The 16,406-nt window shown below is 54.1% G+C and overlaps 1 protein-coding gene across 1 annotated transcript in view; it reads right to left on the bottom strand.

The window, feature by feature from the left end:
* Positions 1-14,899, bottom strand: part of SMAD7 (SMAD family member 7) — a 29,845-nt gene extending 14,946 nt beyond the window's left edge. Inside the window, 9 exon segments of the mRNA XM_032602643.1 lie at positions 7,254-7,289; positions 7,292-7,327; positions 12,830-12,886; positions 14,250-14,388; positions 14,391-14,444; positions 14,447-14,605; positions 14,607-14,723; positions 14,725-14,790; positions 14,792-14,899. Coding sequence (XP_032458534.1) covers positions 7,254-7,289; positions 7,292-7,327; positions 12,830-12,886; positions 14,250-14,388; positions 14,391-14,444; positions 14,447-14,605; positions 14,607-14,723; positions 14,725-14,790; positions 14,792-14,875 — 748 coding nt within the window. The 5' untranslated portion in view covers positions 14,876-14,899.
* Between the last annotated feature and the right edge of the window lie 1,507 nt (positions 14,900-16,406).

Raw genomic sequence — 16,406 nt, 5'->3', positions numbered from 1 at the left:
GGAGTGGAAGGAAAGAAGGGGGGAAAAAAAAACAAAACAAAACCGGGCCGGCCTCCTCTCAGCCACTACCTTTCACGAACAACTTTTTTTCTGGAGTTCTTCTCATAAAAGGAATGATGCAATTTCCTGTCTTGTCCCAATACTTCCTGTTCACTTACAAGGTGAAAGTTATCACCCTGTTTTAAACAGCTGTCCTAAACTCCACAGAAAGTTCCTTTTTCCATCCAGTGCCCCATCCCTGTCACAAAATCTCCCCATTTTAGAATATAAACGCTATCATCGCCTACACCTTTAATGAGTTGGCTTTAAGAAAAAGCCTCCTTCTCTCCATGGTAGACACTGAATCTTCAGTCGGAGCCGCCCCAGAAAGTGGGTCAGGGCACAGACCCCCGTGGGGAGAAGCGAAGGGGGCTGGGGCATCACCCCCAATGAGCCACCGTGTTTAGGTAGAGTTGCCGCCACCAAGGGAATGTTCCTTTCTTGGTGTGTTAGCCACTAAATTGAGAACCGTGCCTCAGCCGTTAATAATATCTTCCCGCTGAAAATAGCCCAGAGAGGAAGCCTGTCTGTGACAGTAGGCACACAGCCAGACGGGGCTAGCCATTCAGGACTGAGCGAGAGAGATGGTAGGGCCAGTGGTGACCTCCCAGTGGCCACGCTGTACAGTATCCTTTCACAAGGCTCCTGCAAAGGGAGGGCTCCCGGGCGAGTCACCAGCCTCCTCTACCCTGCAGCCCTATAACCTCGGTGAAGCTGTCACATCAACTAGGGTCTTAGGCAGCGGGACCAGAGGAGGGGGCCGATCACTCAGCAGGGTGGGTCAGGACGACTCCAGGCTTAGAGAGGCCCGCCCCTACATGGCTGGTTACCAGTCCCCGGGCTGCCCAGAGGAAAACAGCATCTGAGGCAGAGAAGGAGCAAGGGCGCTCACTTCCCCTGCAGAAAGGTCAGCCTCGGAAAATGAGCCACAGGGAACTCTCCTGTCTCTCCTTTCTGCAACCAGGATGGAAAAGAAAAGGTTGAAAAATCACGGAGACAGACAGGCCCGTGACTGTGGGCCCATCCCTGGAGACCTCAGAGGTGCTCTGGAAACAAGTGTCTATCTACAGATCTCAAGCACCTAACTGAAGTCTCCATTTTCATTCTCCAGAGCCAGTGTTTTTTATTGAATATCTAAATACCTGCATGCATTTAAAAGCTACCACAGGTCACTACTTTTTAAAACTGTGGCAAGATATGTGTAACACAACATTTACCATTAGTGACATTGAGAGCACTCGCAGAGCTGAGCAACCATCACCACTACCTAGTTCCAGAACATCTTCATCACCCTGAAAGGAGACCCTGTCCCATGGGTCACTTTTACCATGTCATCCACTACAACAAAGCCAATGGGAGGAAGAGGCAGAGTTAACACACCTTGTCAAGTTTCTACAATCGAGTGAAAGTCTTAGTTGAGAAGAGGCTCAACAAGCGAGGTACTTGAATTCTTCCCTATAGGAGCACAGGCAGAATCACAGAACCTGCACAGCCACCAAGAGAAGCCACCAAAGATATTCTCCACAAAAAAAAAGAAAAAAAAAAGATACTCCCCCTCAGGAACACAGACCCTTTTACCCCTTACACTAGGGGCTCCCCAACTTGTCTGCACCTTGAAATCATCTGGGAAGCCTCAAAAAATACTGATGCTGGGATCCTGCCAACAGACTGTGATTTGGAAGCTCCCAGGGGTCCCGATGTGCAGACAAGTCTGGGGACCACCACCCTGCGCCTTTTTTTCTCCCACCAGGTTAAGACAACCTGCTGTGAAGTGGCCTGGCGATCACAGCACTGTAGGTGCAGTATCACGGGACAGTTAACAGCAGTAATAAAGCAGCAAAGGGAGCCAAACTTGATCGTGACTCCTTTGGCATTCCCTCCCTTTTCACTGCCCCCCTAGCTCTGGGCCACAGGTTCAGAAGTCCACGCAGCTACTGCTGGGCTCTGCTAAGAAAAAGCCTCCCTGGGGAGAGGGTGTTAGCGCCCCAAGACAGTGGCCAAGAGCTGCACCGGAACCTGGCCCTCACCTGGCCCCTGCCCCTTCGCGGGCCAGCCCTGCTCTGCTTCAGGGACGGGGTGCATGAGGCAGTGGCCCGTGTAGTCCGGCTGGCAGAGCAGCCCCAAGTTGCTCCAGAGACTTTAAATGCTGTCACCCTGCATTTAACCCCTGCCTGACTGCCCCATTCTTTCCAGGATAAAAGGCGTTTAACAGTGAGCCCTTCTCCGGGGTTGAGTGCATGACCTCAAGCCTTGCAGAAGAGGCAAACAGCCTGAGCTGCTGTCCCTGACTGGCCTTCACTGGGGAGTGGGTGTGCACCAGGTGAGCCGGCCGGGGACTGAGTCGTCAGCCTGGCATTTAGGGACATATGGGTCCCTAGAGATTCAGACTGTCACTCCTCACCTACATGGTTGGGGAGAGGAAGGGGAGAGGATAGGTAAGGAGCTCGCTCATGGTTACATGTGCTGGTGCTTCTGCCTACCCCCAAGCCCATGCTCAAGGCCACTTGGATGAACTCAATCCAAGCATTAGAGACTCCAGCGAAACCACAATCTGCTTGTTCCCAGGCACGGGAAGGAGAGATATAAAAACACAGCAACAGGCAGCCGAGGAGATTCCCAGCTTGCCATCAACCATTCCCAACCAGACAACAAATGCAGCTGAATAACCTTCCTTAAAACAGGATGGGGCACTCCTTCCTAAGCTACTTGGTTTGAGCCCAAGTTGACTGTGGACTGAGCCAGGACCACATTTTCAGATTATGTAGGTGTTTTGAAGACTCTCCTCTGAGGCTCTCATAGATGCCAGCAGAGATTAAAGAAGAGGAAAGACCGTTCCTGGAATGGATGCTGATAAGGACATTCCCATCACCCAGGAACTAGAAGCGAGACACGGATCTGAAGACCTTAGCAAAGGAGCTGGCCTCCCTTGGGTTGGTGGGACGGTGTCTCTCCGATAAGCATGATTTTGTCCAGCCAAGAGATGGGTTCCTCAACACCTCCCCCAGACACATCGGTACTACACTTCCACTGCCTCGCACCTCCCCTCCCTGAAATCCAGGGTGGCACCTCTTTTGAAGTTTAAAGGACTACAAATGGGGGCTCCCTGGCGGTGCAGTGGAGAAGAATCTGCCTGCCAATGCAGAGGACACAGGTTCGATCCCTGGTCTGGGAAGATCACCACATGCCGCGGAGCAACTAAGCCCGTGCTCCACAGTACTGAGCCTGTGCTCTAGAGCCCGTGAGCCACAACTACTGAGCCCGCGTGCCACAACTACTGAAGCCTGCATGCCTAGAGGCCCGGCTCTGCAACAAGAGAAGCCACTGCAATGAGAAGCCTGCGCACCCAAAGAGTAGCCCCCACCCACCACAACTAGAGAAAGCCTGCGTGCAGCAACGAAGACCCAACATAGCCAAAAATAAATAAATCATTTTTAAAAATGGACTACAAACGATGCTGGCCTCAAATCCCTGCCTTAAACAGCGAGGCCCATATGTCTGAGGCCCAACCAGCTTTAGACACCAATATACAAAGGAGGTATTGGTCTGCAGCTGAAGAACCTGGAATTCACAAGTGAGTGGTATTTCTTCAAACCCCTCCCACCCCACCCCACTACCCCGAATCAGGACAGCAGACAAGCTAAATGAAAGCTCCCCCCTAGAAACTCCAGATGGAGGCTGCAAAGATGACAGCTTCGAACACATGCTTTTAATTACCAGTGACACAGTGAAAGCTCTGGGAGCAAATCCTTTCCACTTCCACCATCGAGCTGAACCTAGAAGCTTCCCATCTACGTAAGACCTCTCCCAGGTGGGTATTCTTGAGCCAGGATACGTGCCAGCAACGAGGGTTTGTCCTACACGCCTTTCCAAAAGCACCATATCCAGAATCCAATTCAGAACCAATCCCAAACACGCCCCGGGGCCCAGAGCACATATCCTCATGGAGAAACTGTCTCTGAGGTCCACCTACCCCGCGTGAGAGGACCCAGGCCTATCCCAGCGCCTGCCCGCTCATGTGTCAGTGCACGTGTCTATCTGTAGGTCTGTAGCACGCATACACACGCGCGCGTGCACACACACACACACACACACACACACACACACAACCAGGCACCAAGCAATCCATCTGTCCCCGAGAGCCGGCTGTCAGAAATGAAAGTACAATCTCCTGGAACCGAGTCACAGCCTTCTAAAAATGTGCCGTTTTCCCAGACTGAGGAAACTTGCAGGGGTGGGGTCTGTTTCACTGCGAGTCCCAGAGGCCTGGCCTGTCGTCTCCCCGGCCAGCCCCGCGCTGCAAGGCTGGAATTCCAACCTGCAGCCAGCGGGCTGGCTCCCAGCGCTCCTACCCACCCACTCCCCTTCCTCGCAGGAAAGGGAAGGGCCAGCCTTGGAGTCACCCCGGCATCTCGGGAGGGGGCGAGGGGCGTGCCTTCAAGCACACCCTCACCCCCACCCCCGAGGCACCACATTTCACATTCGGCTGTTTTTTCTTTCCCTTCTTCCCTTGCCAAGAGAATCAAGCCCTGGCTCCCGCTGCCGACCTTCCTCCCACCTAAACTGAGCCCCATTCATTAAGCCCGATCTTGGCCAGGACAGGAAGGAAAACAGCACACAGGGCCCGTGAAAGAGACACTCAGAGAGGTGATTTTCCAGCGGGGAGGCGGGGGCAGAGCCCTGTGGGCACCTTCCCTGCTCCCCGCCGTGATGCCCACTTGGCCTGGCGCTCGCCACAGCAGGCTCCCCGCTCCAGCCTCCCTCCCCTCCCTGGCCCAGCCCCCTTCAGCCACCACAGCCCCCCACCGGCCTCATCCTCCGCCAGGCAGACACACCCCGGCCTCGGCCACCTCCACCCGCGCCCCCCCCCACCATGGAAAGATCAACTTCTTGGAAAGGAGGTTTGGGCTTTCTCCATTTGCAAAAACCCTCCGCCCTGGGACTCGAGCCACTACCACCATCTTTTGGGGGGGCCTTCTCGCGGCAGAGGGTGGAGCCCTGGGTTTTCTCAGGGCCTATTGCCTCCCTCCCAGACACCCCCAAACCTCTGGCACCAACCCAAAGAAACAGTTTCTTCAACTTCCCCCCACGGCACATTATTAATAAACTACTCCAACTCTGAACGGAAAGAAGAAGAGTTGAAACTTTGAAGCCTTGGGAATTAGTAAATCAAGAGCTAAAATTCAAAACAAATGCTCTTTCATGTGGAGTCCCCCCGTCACGTTTTTTTCTTCTGGCAGTTTTGTTGAACGACGCTATCCCTTCAGAGACAAGCACTCCTTCCTAGCAGCTCCTCATTCATCGAAATGGCTGCAGTTACTTGGGGGTAGGGGAGGAGTTCATCATTGCTTACCCCCAGTTTCTTTCTAGGACTAGAAAAACTCTTGGAAGCCCACCCGTTCTCAGAAAGGGCTGCGCTGTCACACTTTTGGCTCTGGGGGCCGGTAAGGAGGCTGATGGCTCAGGCGGGTATCGTTACTTCCTCCAGCAGAGGAGACAGACAAGATGTGTATCAATAAGACAAAACCTTCCGAAAAGCCCCCTTTCAAAAGCTACCACTTCCCTTGCCTGTTTCATGTGGTTCAGAGGGGCTGGGGACTCCTCCCTGCACATTCAGAATTTAAAAAATAAAACCCTCTAACAACATCCTGAGTGTGCTATTTTGCCCAGACCCTTTCCTCTCCTTGGCTTTCTTTCTTTCCGGAACTCTCTCAGCCTTAGAAAGCAGAAAAGACACAGCTCTCGTGTCCCGGTATGTTTCTTCCCTCCTCCACCGCCATGGTCCACTCCCATTCTCACCCCAAGCCCTGCCCTTTCTGCGTCCCTCTTTTTCCTACTCAGCTCTCATTAGGAGCTTTGAGTAAACAATACCCTCTGTCTCTGATAACAGCCAGAGTATATACTGCACTGAAATCAAAACAAACAAGGGTCTCCCTGAAGACATTCTCAGCAAGCTCAATTCCTGCAGAGGGAACTGGCTAGCATGAACCGAGCCGAGGCTTGAGCGACACCTGACCAGTTAAAAGTCGCAAAAGACGGTGCACCACGGTCCCCCCAAAGACTTTTGTTTATGTTTTTTTTTGCGGTACGCAGGCCTCTCGCTGCTGTGGCCTCTGCCGTTGCGGAGCACAGGCTCCGGACGCACAGGCTCAGCGGCCATGGCTCACGGGCCCAGCCACTCCGCGGAATGTGGGATCTTCCCGGACCGGGGCACGAACCCGTGTCCCCTGCATCGGCAGGCGGACTCTCAACCACTGTGCCACCAGGGAAGCCCCAAAGACAGTTTTATAGCTTCCATCGGAGCTGCCATGATCCTACACCAATGTCCCAAGGGTCAATGTCCAGAACTCTGCTGGATTTTCTTTTCTTTTTTTTTTTCCTGGATTACTTCCCTCTTGTTTAGCTAGTTCTTAGAAATCCAGTGATGGCATACTGGGGTGGGGAAAACAGGTGGAAAACAGGACATATTTAGAACAGAATGGAAATGTCTCCCCACTTACATTGCTAATGAGTTCTCCAAGTTTATCACTCTGTTCTCCTGTCTCTCGGGGACAATGATGTTTAGGCTCTCCAGTGCCCCTCACCCAATTCCATAACTCCTCCAGCCTGGGGAGTCCAGGCCCCTGCTCACACCTGTGGGCCCTCAGGGACACCTTCCCTGCTGGGTAACAGTATTAGCACCTACTGTCTGCAGTGTCCCCAACCCTGGGCCCTCCCATCCCCACCATGCATTGCAGACTTCTGCACAAAGCTGGACTGGGAAGCAGGATTTTGCAAAGAAGCATCAAGGCCATCTACTCTAAACTCCCATCCTACACTTGGGGGTCTGTCTTCTACAAGTTCCCAAAAGGTGGATCCATTCCCTTCAAGGCAACCCGATGCACTGAGAGTGAGAGCAAAAAAGGGCTTAAACCCGTGACGAGTGACACCAAAGTACACCAAGTGGAAGCCCCTCAAGTCGGGAGCTGCTTAACAATAAATACGAAACGTGCCCAACACCAGCCCGCCGGCTGGCCCCCACACTTCCAGATCTATGGCCCAGAAGGATGAGCTGAAGGGCAACAGAGTCATCACGGATACATCCAGTTTCATGCACATAAAAGGTGAGAATTAATTCCAGACCAGCTGGGGTGGCAGAAGGCCACCTCCATTCCTCCAGTCTCCAGTCATTTCAGGAGGTCTTCGAATTGCCAAGAAAGTAAGAGAAAGCAGCTCACCTGAAAGCCCCCCAGGGGCCAGATAATTCGTTCCCCTGTTTCAGCGGAGGAAGGCACAGCATCTGGACAGTCTGCTGTGGATATGAAGAGAGAAAATAAATAAATTAAAACACCAAGATTAATTTTTAAGCACATTCTAAACAGCATTAAAGAGAAACCACACATTCCAAACGGGTGACTGCCGGCCGCGATGCCGATTATTAATGGGCTGCCCAGGCTTCGCCACCCATCATAAGACAGGACCACAGCACCTTGTCACCCGTCTGGGCTCCGGGCGGCCAGTTAATCATTAGTCAAGACAGACTGGCTGGAATTTCTCTTTTATTGCAAGTCCCCCATTGAGGAAACCAGGTAGTTCCCAAGGTCAAAGGACGCCCGGTTCTTGTCTCTCCACCATCTTTCCCATCTTTTCCCAAAGCATGGCCTCTCTGCTTGGATCCAGTGGCCTCGCTGCCACTCTCATCTTTTTAAAGACAGACTTCCCAGTTCTTTAGGAAGAACTGGTGCTGGGCTGAAGGGACTTCTTCCTTTTTAACTGAGGTATAATAAGTATAAAAAAAATACAAATCTCAAGTGCAACTCGATGAAATGAATTTTACTCACGTACACACCTGTAAACAACCCCTCACGCCACATCAGGACAACAGAGAACATTTTCAGCAAGGCTCCCTAATCCAAACTCCCCATCTCTGGAAACCCTCCCAGGCAACCCCAGGCCTGCAAGGCTCCCTGCCTCAGTTCCTATAAAATCTTCCTGGCACCCAGTACTCGTGACTTCCTTCTGCTGTCTTTATTGATTTTTTACCTTCAGATCCTGTCTGCCTGAACTAGACTATAACCGTCTCTTCAACGCCTTTGTCACCCTCAGGTACTCAGCACAATGACCTATCATGAGGATAATGCCAATTCCAGATGAGAAATATATAGACTTCTCAACCTCCCTCCAAGCAATGAAAACAAAAATAATGGCCACGAACCACAACGAATTAGTCCCTCGAAACAAAATACACAAGACCCCATAAGCATATCACGCACCATTGCCAGTGCCAAACTTACTGAAATCCATAGAGAAAGGCCGGCTCAGGAAAGGAGCGTCCCAGCTCCAAAGCAAAAAACACCAGGTCAGATGGTGCAAAATGCCAGTCCCTCCACCCCAGGCCACTAGCAGGATGTCCCTGGGGGGGGGGGGGGGGTGCGTTACCAGTTTCCCCCTGGAAACACTTGGCCGAGAGGGCGAATAGGAAGCCAAGTGAAAAGAGTAGTCCAGGGCAGGTAGCCACAGAGCTCTCTAGGGGCCCAGCAGCTGTCTCCAGTGCCTGGTAAAAGGGGGGAGGGGCTGGGCCACTCAACTCTGAGGTCCTCTCTCTAATCCCTCTCTTGCATTCTCTCTCAGGCTGGAAGAACTTTTCAAGAATTCTTCTAAACTGGGAAGGAGGAAGACAAAGGAGTGGCAGCGGCGGGCAGGGGAGAGAGAGAAAAGACTGTGTGGGTAATTTCACTGTATCAGGGTAAAGTTTGATTCCTAACAGGAATATACAGGTTTTACAGGATACACTTAATCACATGGAAAACAATAGGGGGGGGCAGGAAATGGAGTTGCTGGTTAAAGAGTGTAGAGCCTGCACTTTCTAAACTACTTAGATGGCCTTCACTATGTTGGAGATTGGCTTCTACCTACCCCGCAAAGGGAAAGACACCCCCATGGTGACTTATCCGCGGCCACTCCCTCCCTCCCCCACCAGCTCTGGCTGGCTGAATTCCCAGGGACAAGGTGTGTTTCAAAGGAAGAGCCCACATCTCGGACAGGAGCTGGGACCACATTCGGGGTTGTCACGCCTGTCTCAGATCAAAGGTTAAGCCAGCTCCACACTGGAACCACAAGCATTTCTATGAAATGGTGCTCTGCCCTTTGTGCAGCGCCTTTGATCTCAGAAGGGATTTACGAACGTTAATTAGGTCTCCTTACCACCCCTGTGAAGTAGCAAGGTATACCTGTTTGACAGGTACCCAGGTAAACTGAGGCATCACAGAGCAGCCCAAGGGGCCACCCAGTGAGCTGGACCATACCCAAGGGTTCAGCCCTCTCCCTCCCAGGGTAGCCCACGTCCTCACTCCCTTCCCTGAAGGTAACTGGGCTGAGACAGTCTTCAGTACCCAGACGGGCCTCAAGCTCCTGACAAGTTAGTATAGGTCAAAGAGGGCCACAGCTCAGCTCTGCTGAGGTAGCTCTCCGAAGGCAGGGTTCTCAGCTACTGCCTTGTCGTCTGCTCCCCAGAGCCCAGGCTGGTACACTCAGAAACTCTAGGCTACTCCTGGCTCTTCTCCACCGCTAAACACTACCAAGCACCCAGTGAGTGAGAGCTTTCAAAGATGCATGCCTGGGGACAGCCAAGGAATGAGCTGCTGCAAAGGGTACAAGGCGACAGAGCTAGGGACCCCACTTCTCTCATTCGGAGAATGGTTTTCCAGACAGCCAGGATATTCCTGTCAACTTAGTTCTGAGCTACCTAAGTACCTACCGTCTGGGACAGAGGAGCCTCCACCACCACCACCATACCCCAGCTCTGCCCCAATCCACAACCCAGGTTACAGAATGCATTTCAGGCAGGCACATCAAGTATGTAGAATGACTGAATGAGTGACCCAATAAATGAGTGAATGAATGAATCATCTAACCTAACTCCTCCTTGATCATGTGGGTTTAAAACCAGGCCTGGAAAAGTTAAGAGTGGCCTGAGTTAAAAGGTAAATGCAGGACTAGGTCCCAGACTTCTCAGCTAGGCTTTGGAGGCTCGATCTGCCAATGGTCACCTGGATCCCCAGCCCAAGCAAGTAAATGTACCCAGCAACATCCCCTCCCCGCCAAGCCATTCTTCAAATCTTTCAGACCTTCCGATACAGAGGACACAGGAAGCAGAGCCTACAGAGCAATCCCTCCCAGCATCCCCACTCCATAAACTGAGAGCTCATTCTAACAGCCTGCTCTCTTACTCCTGGTGTGATGGGGCTGGGGGTGGGGGGTGGGGTGTCCTGACTTCTGAGAGCCTCAAGTCACAGCCACCCTACTCCTACATCCAGCCATGTCTAACACTCCTTCCCAGAAGATCCTGCTGACTTCGAACCACAGAGTACCCAGGCCTACCTAGTCAGGCCATGCCAGAGGCTGCAGTGGATCGGCTTGAACCATAGCAAAACGGAGCTCCCAACTTTCAGCTGGAGCGTTTCCTCCAAGGCTGCAGGGGGACCAGGCCCCAGCCTCTTCCCACCGCCTCTGCCCAAGCTGGAGACTTCACAGAAGAGATTCCCTTAGCTGTGCAACTGGTTAGGATTTTAACAGCTGTCCACTGTAAACCTTACAGCTGGTTCTCACCTAGTAACCCAAGACTAAAAATGCAACCTACGACTTAGAAACTTAAGAATGTAAGCAGCTGATGTAACTTCCCCAGCCAAATACTCTCCCCCATGTGCAAGACAGAGAGAAAAACCTGGGGCAGCATCCCATCTGTGTGTCTGACCTCAACATCTCTGGCTACAGCAGCCAACAAAACCAGGCCCAGCCCTGGCAGCCCTCCAGTGCGCCAGGAGATTCCCACCACAGGGGCTTCACCGGTTAGCACCCTCATATCCTTACACAAAGGTGATGTTTTTCACTCCTTTTTTTTGTTTGTTTTGGGGTTTTTCTGGTTTGGAGGGGGGAGAGGAGGGTTAGATTTTTGCTTTGGAGTGTTTTTTGGGTTTTTTTTTTTTTTTTTTTTTTTGGTTTTGTTTTACAGAAACGTTTTGGGTGAGTAACCAAGCTGTGAGTTTCCGATTGGCAGGTTAATCACTTCCTATTGGCTGATCTTGAGAACTTTTCTCCCCCTTGGAAATGGCACATTCCTGTCTTTGTGGCTTCTCTGTTTGCACACATTTTGCTACCTAATGTCAACACTTGCTAATGAATAAATATATCACTCCACTCGCTGAAAATGAGGTCCTGGCCTGAGAGGGTGACTGCTTGAATCCGGTGAACAGTTCTGTCCAGGTATCTCTGCAGGAAACCCAAGAGAATGTGGTCCTTCTTTCCTATGACTTTAGGAAATTTCTCAGAACACTTCGCCCTAGTCTTCTTTAACCCTGGGGCCAAGGTAACTAGCCTCCCTCTTTCTCACTTTTAAGGAAAACCTCCAAATTTGAAGACTATGGAAGGGAAAACAAAAACAGGATAGAGAGAGCCCTTGGAGAACTAAGCTCATAAAAGAATTCTTGAGTATTGATGCCAAAAACCCAGTCAAACTTACATTCTTGGAGAAAACAGAGCTTGGTAATTCCAGTTAACATTTGTTATAAATACAGAGCTGCTTATCTCCTCATTAATGACTATTTATCTGGTGTTTTGTAAATCGAAAGCAAAATATCACATGCTTTGCAGGCCACTTACTAGACAGGCACCAGGCAAGCAGCAACGCCTTCGGAGACTGGAGGGAATCGTGTAGTTGGGGAGGGCTGGCTGGAGAGCACGGGCTTCTCTTACACCGGGGCTTCTCTTACACCGTTCATTAAAGTATTTAATTCTGGACAACGCCCCCAGCAAGACTTTTAATTAGTGGGGGAAAGGCCCACAGCCAAAACTCATGAGGCGGAAGGACTTGTAGAATTCCAAGAGGGAAATGGGGCCCAACCCTTCACTTTTCCTTCTCCCAGAACCTTGGCAAAATAAAAATGTCGAAAGCGTTGCATTTGTCCGGCACCAGTGTAGACAAAAGTCACAATCCCTACTTTCAAGCAAAACGAACCTCCCGCTGCAAGAAGGGGCTCCAGGAAACAAGGGCCCATCGAAGTTGTCACCCTCGAGTCCCCGTTTTTCAGACCCTCCTCCCCTGGCACTGTCAACCTCTGCACTGCCTGCCAAAAGTTGAACGCAGACAAGCGCAACTGAGGTGGTGCCAGTCTCAAGTGGGGCTTCTGCCCTGGCCCCGTGCCAGCCTGTGGACAAAGCACCAGGCAGGCAGAGCTCTGCTAGAAACTTTTATAGCCCTCACCAGGAACTCCGAGAAAACCAGGAGGGGGCTGTGGACTTTACTTCTTAAATTTTCTAATCTCTTGCTCCAAACCAAGGTCCGTCTCTGCACTTTTTTAAAACTGTCTTCCCTCCCCCATCGGGTTATCCATTCTTCCCACTGAGATACTTCTGGCACTCACAAAGTCTCCGACGTTGCCCATCAACCTGTCCTATTTGGCTCCCGAGATGCTTCGGCGTGGATCAAATTCCACGTGTTAAAAGCTGAGCCAACTTGGGTTATGGAGTGCAAATACATGAAAAAAGGAACAAAATGGAAATATCTAGGAAACAAACACCTTTGCAAAAAGATATATATGTGTACACACACACACACACACACACACACACACATTATCGCCAGCTCCAGTCACAACAAAAACAGAAAAAAACCCACCAAACTTTCAACATCGGCAACCTATAACAACCTCGGGGAAAGTCCAGCGTCTCCCCACGCCGCTGCCTAGGCATACACATCCGCGTTCTAGAGACTCCATTTCTAACTTAAGATAGGAAGGATATTTTTAAAAGCATCTACTCACCAGTTGGTTGAGAAAATCCATCGGGTATCTGGAGTAAGGAGGAGGGGGAGACTCTGGAATTAAAAAAGAAAGAGAAAATAAAGACCGAGCCATGAGAAAGAGATAGAAACTTATGATAACAGAGGCATTCTTTTAGCCCAACTGTTTGTCTTAGCTGTGGGGGTTGGAGGCAGGGCCGCGGGGCGGTGATTGCCTTGATATTTAGCTGTCAGATAACAAAAGAGGCCGCCTGGCGCCAGCCTCGGCGCTCCGCTCCTCCACGTCTGCGGCGGCCGCCGCCGCCGCCGCCGCCGCCGCCGCCGCCGCGCTCGGCCGGCCGGGCTGGAAACCACCCGCTCGGCCGCAGGTCGGCCGAGGCCGCTCACTTCACAGGGCAGCAGGGCCACAAAGCCCCCTCCCCGTCCCAGAACTTCACACCCCACTCCCACCGCCCCACCCCACCCCCGCCCCGTCCCCCAGGGGTGCAATTCACCTCCGCCACCGCTGCTCCGCTCCGCACCCGCGCGGGGATCACGGGCTTCCCCTTTGCCAGCCCACCCGGGAGGTGCACCCCAAGAGCGCTGGTGAACTTGGATTTGTGGGCGCCCGATGTGCACCCCGCCCCCGCACAAAGACGTAGAGAAAAGGGAATCAATGGAGGCCGGGAGGATAAAGAGGAGGAGGCTGGGGTCTCAACCGAGAAGCAGCCCAGGCCCCAGGGGCAGCATCCTCACGGAGGGCGCTGGGGGCAGACCATTCTACAGTCAGTAACTGTGCTTACCTGTGCTGGAAAGAATGGAAAAAGCAGGGGGCACCCAACTTCTCCTGACTGCTTCTTCTCTTTCACCCTGGGGTGGTACAGTTTGGAGCAGATATCCAAGCGCGACCTTCCATCCTAACTCTCTTTGCCTCAAAACCCAAAGCTGCGCCGGCCAGGGCAGTCTCCCAGCCCTTGTGCCCGACGTGACCCTCTTTATTTACTAAAGGAGAGCCTTACTCTCTAGCCTTTACAAACTGCTTCTCCCAGCCTTCCTTGGCGGCCTTGGACCGAATCCAACTCGGCCACACACCTCAACGCCTTTCCCAGAGGGGGGGAGGCGTGACCCCCACTTCTCTCTGCACCCCTTGGCTAATCCGGAAATGAGGACATCTAATCTTTAACCCCCTGTGTGTAGAGTGTGTGCGTGAGCAATGCCCAAAGCCTCCCCTGCGCCCCGGAGCAACAGAGAAGAAAAAAACTGAAAGGGAACCCCCAGGGAATACCTTTCCAGTTTCCCCTAGTCCCTTCTCGACCCTTGCCCCTCAAGTCTCTTCTCAGGGGGAGATGTACACTCCCCTCCGGCGAGGTAGCTGCACAAACACACAGCCCAACGGGGCTTTTCTTGCACCACCTGAGCGCCAGAAGGAGGGGAGGGTGGGCGCAGAACAACTTCCTACCTAGTTCGCAGAGTCGGCTAAGGTGATGGGGGTTGCAAGCACACCAGCTCGGGGTTGATCTTCCGTAAGATTCACAGCAACACAGCCTCTTGACTTCCGAGGAATGCCTGAGATCCGGCCACCTGAACACTTTGCACAGGCTAGGAGGGGGAGCGAATAGGACGAGGGCGGCCTGCGCGGGCTGCGAGCCGGAGGGCGCCCCCAGAGCCCAGCCTGCAGTCCAGGCGGCCAGGCAGCAAGAGGCACGCGGTTGCGTAGTACCGCCGGCGGGACTCCACGGCCTGCAGCAGCAGCTCCAGCTGCCGTTCCTTCAGTTTCTTGAGCACCGAGTGCGTGAGCGCCTTCAGATCCGCCTCGGGCGCCCCCGGCCGCGCCGGAGCCCGCGGCTGGGGGGTGAGGATGGTGGTGACCTTTTGGCCTACCTCGCACCGCCTTGCCCAGGCAGCAGCCAGCCCTGCCTGCGCCGCCGCCACCGGGCCCCATGCGCCCGGCCGTCCGTCGCCCCTTCTCCCCGCAGGTCGCCTCCTCCTCCGCCTCCCCCCCGCGCCCTCCTCCTCGTCCTCGCCGCCGGGCGCACGGCTCCTCCAGAGACGCCGGACGAGCGCAGATCGTTTGGTCCTGAACATGCGGGGGCGAGGAGGCGAGGAGAAAAGTCGTTTGCCGGCTAAGGAGCGAACATGACCTCCGCAACACCATGAAGAAGTCGGGTGCCGAGTTGGGGCAGCAGGCGCAGGCGACAGCAGCAGCAGCAGGGGCCCTGGCAGGAGCGGCGGCGGCCCGAGGGGCGCTCCGTGGCATGCGCCAGTCTCCCGGAAGGCCGGGGCGCGCGCGGGGGCCCGGGGGCGCCCGCCGGGGCTCGGGGGCCTGCGCTCCGGCTGCCCCACCCCTCGCGGCCCGCGCCGTGCGCCGCTCTCGGGCCCCGGCGCACCCCGGAGGAACGCGGCCGCCGCTTCCCTGGGGGCGGCGAAGCCTACCCCGGTCGGCGCCTCCCCAAAAAGAGGTCCCCCCGCAGCGGCTCCCGAGTGTCGGGCTCGCCAGCCTCGGCTGCCTACATGGAAGATCCGCGAGGGCAAAAAAACGAAAGGCGTTCGGCTGAGCTGCTGGAGGGAGGAAAAAGCCTCTTTCCCCCTTGCTAAGCAACTTAATTTGGGGGTGGGGAGAAACTGGCAATTAAAAAAAAAAAAAAGCAGGCACGCGATTTATTTTTTCCTCTATATCCTTAGTAACCGGATCGCCTTGAATTCCGTACACACGAAGGCTCGGGGGAGGGGGCTGAGTGGACTTCACCCCGCATGAGATGTCTGGCGAAATAAGGAAGCTCTCTCAAAATCTAAGAACCAAACATGCAAAGCCCCAAATGAAAAACACCACCTCCTCGCACCCCGGAGGCCTGGGGGCGTCCGGCTTGGACCTGGGGTTTAAAAAAAGAAAATGTTTACAAAGTAGAACTAGACGTTTGAGGGGTGGAAAAAAACGTATCCACGAGTTACATCCCCCTTTTTTCCTTGCAGAGCCCCGCTGGTCTTTTGCCTTTTCTTCTGCCAACAAAAAAAAAAAAAAAAAAAAAATCGTATTTTTTTAATCCACAGAAAGCTTTGGCTAGGCTGCTTCAATCCTTCGCATCTGGGTGATTTAGGGTAGTCTCTGGTCTTTCCTCTTGCGCTCCCGGGGGCCCCAGTCCTCAGCGGGGACTTCCTCGGAGCTGGCGGGGGCGCAGGGGCAGAAGATGCTGCGGCGGCGGCTGCGCCCCGCGGGGCTGACAGCGCGGGGGAGGGCGGCGCGGCGGGCCGCTGGCGGGTCGCGCGCTCTCGCCCTCTGCTCTCTAGTGCGGGAACCGCCGGCGCCCCCTCCCCTGGCCGCGGCCGGCCGCTGGGGCTCCCCGTGTGGGCTGCTCGCCCCGACTCGGCTGCGGCGGCTGGAGGCCCCGGTGTCCCTCACGCCGCCTTCTCCTCCGAGACTCTCCTCGTCGCGGTCGGAGCCTCCTTGTCCCCCGTCCGCCTCTCCTGGCGCTCGGGTCCTTCTGCCGCCGCTGGGGGCTCGCCGCGCCGCACTCAGGGGCTCCTGGGCCGTGCGCTCGGCAGCTCGGCGCCGGCGGGCTGGCTCTGTCTCGGGCAGCTCTCTCCGGCGCGGCGAGCGGACCGAGCACGGCGCCCGGCT

This window comes from Phocoena sinus, chromosome 14 (assembly GCF_008692025.1).
Source record: "Phocoena sinus isolate mPhoSin1 chromosome 14, mPhoSin1.pri, whole genome shotgun sequence".
NCBI lineage: Eukaryota > Metazoa > Chordata > Mammalia > Artiodactyla > Phocoenidae > Phocoena > Phocoena sinus.
The sequence above is the reverse complement of the archived record's forward strand: the minus strand, read 5'-3'. Positions and strand labels throughout refer to the sequence as shown.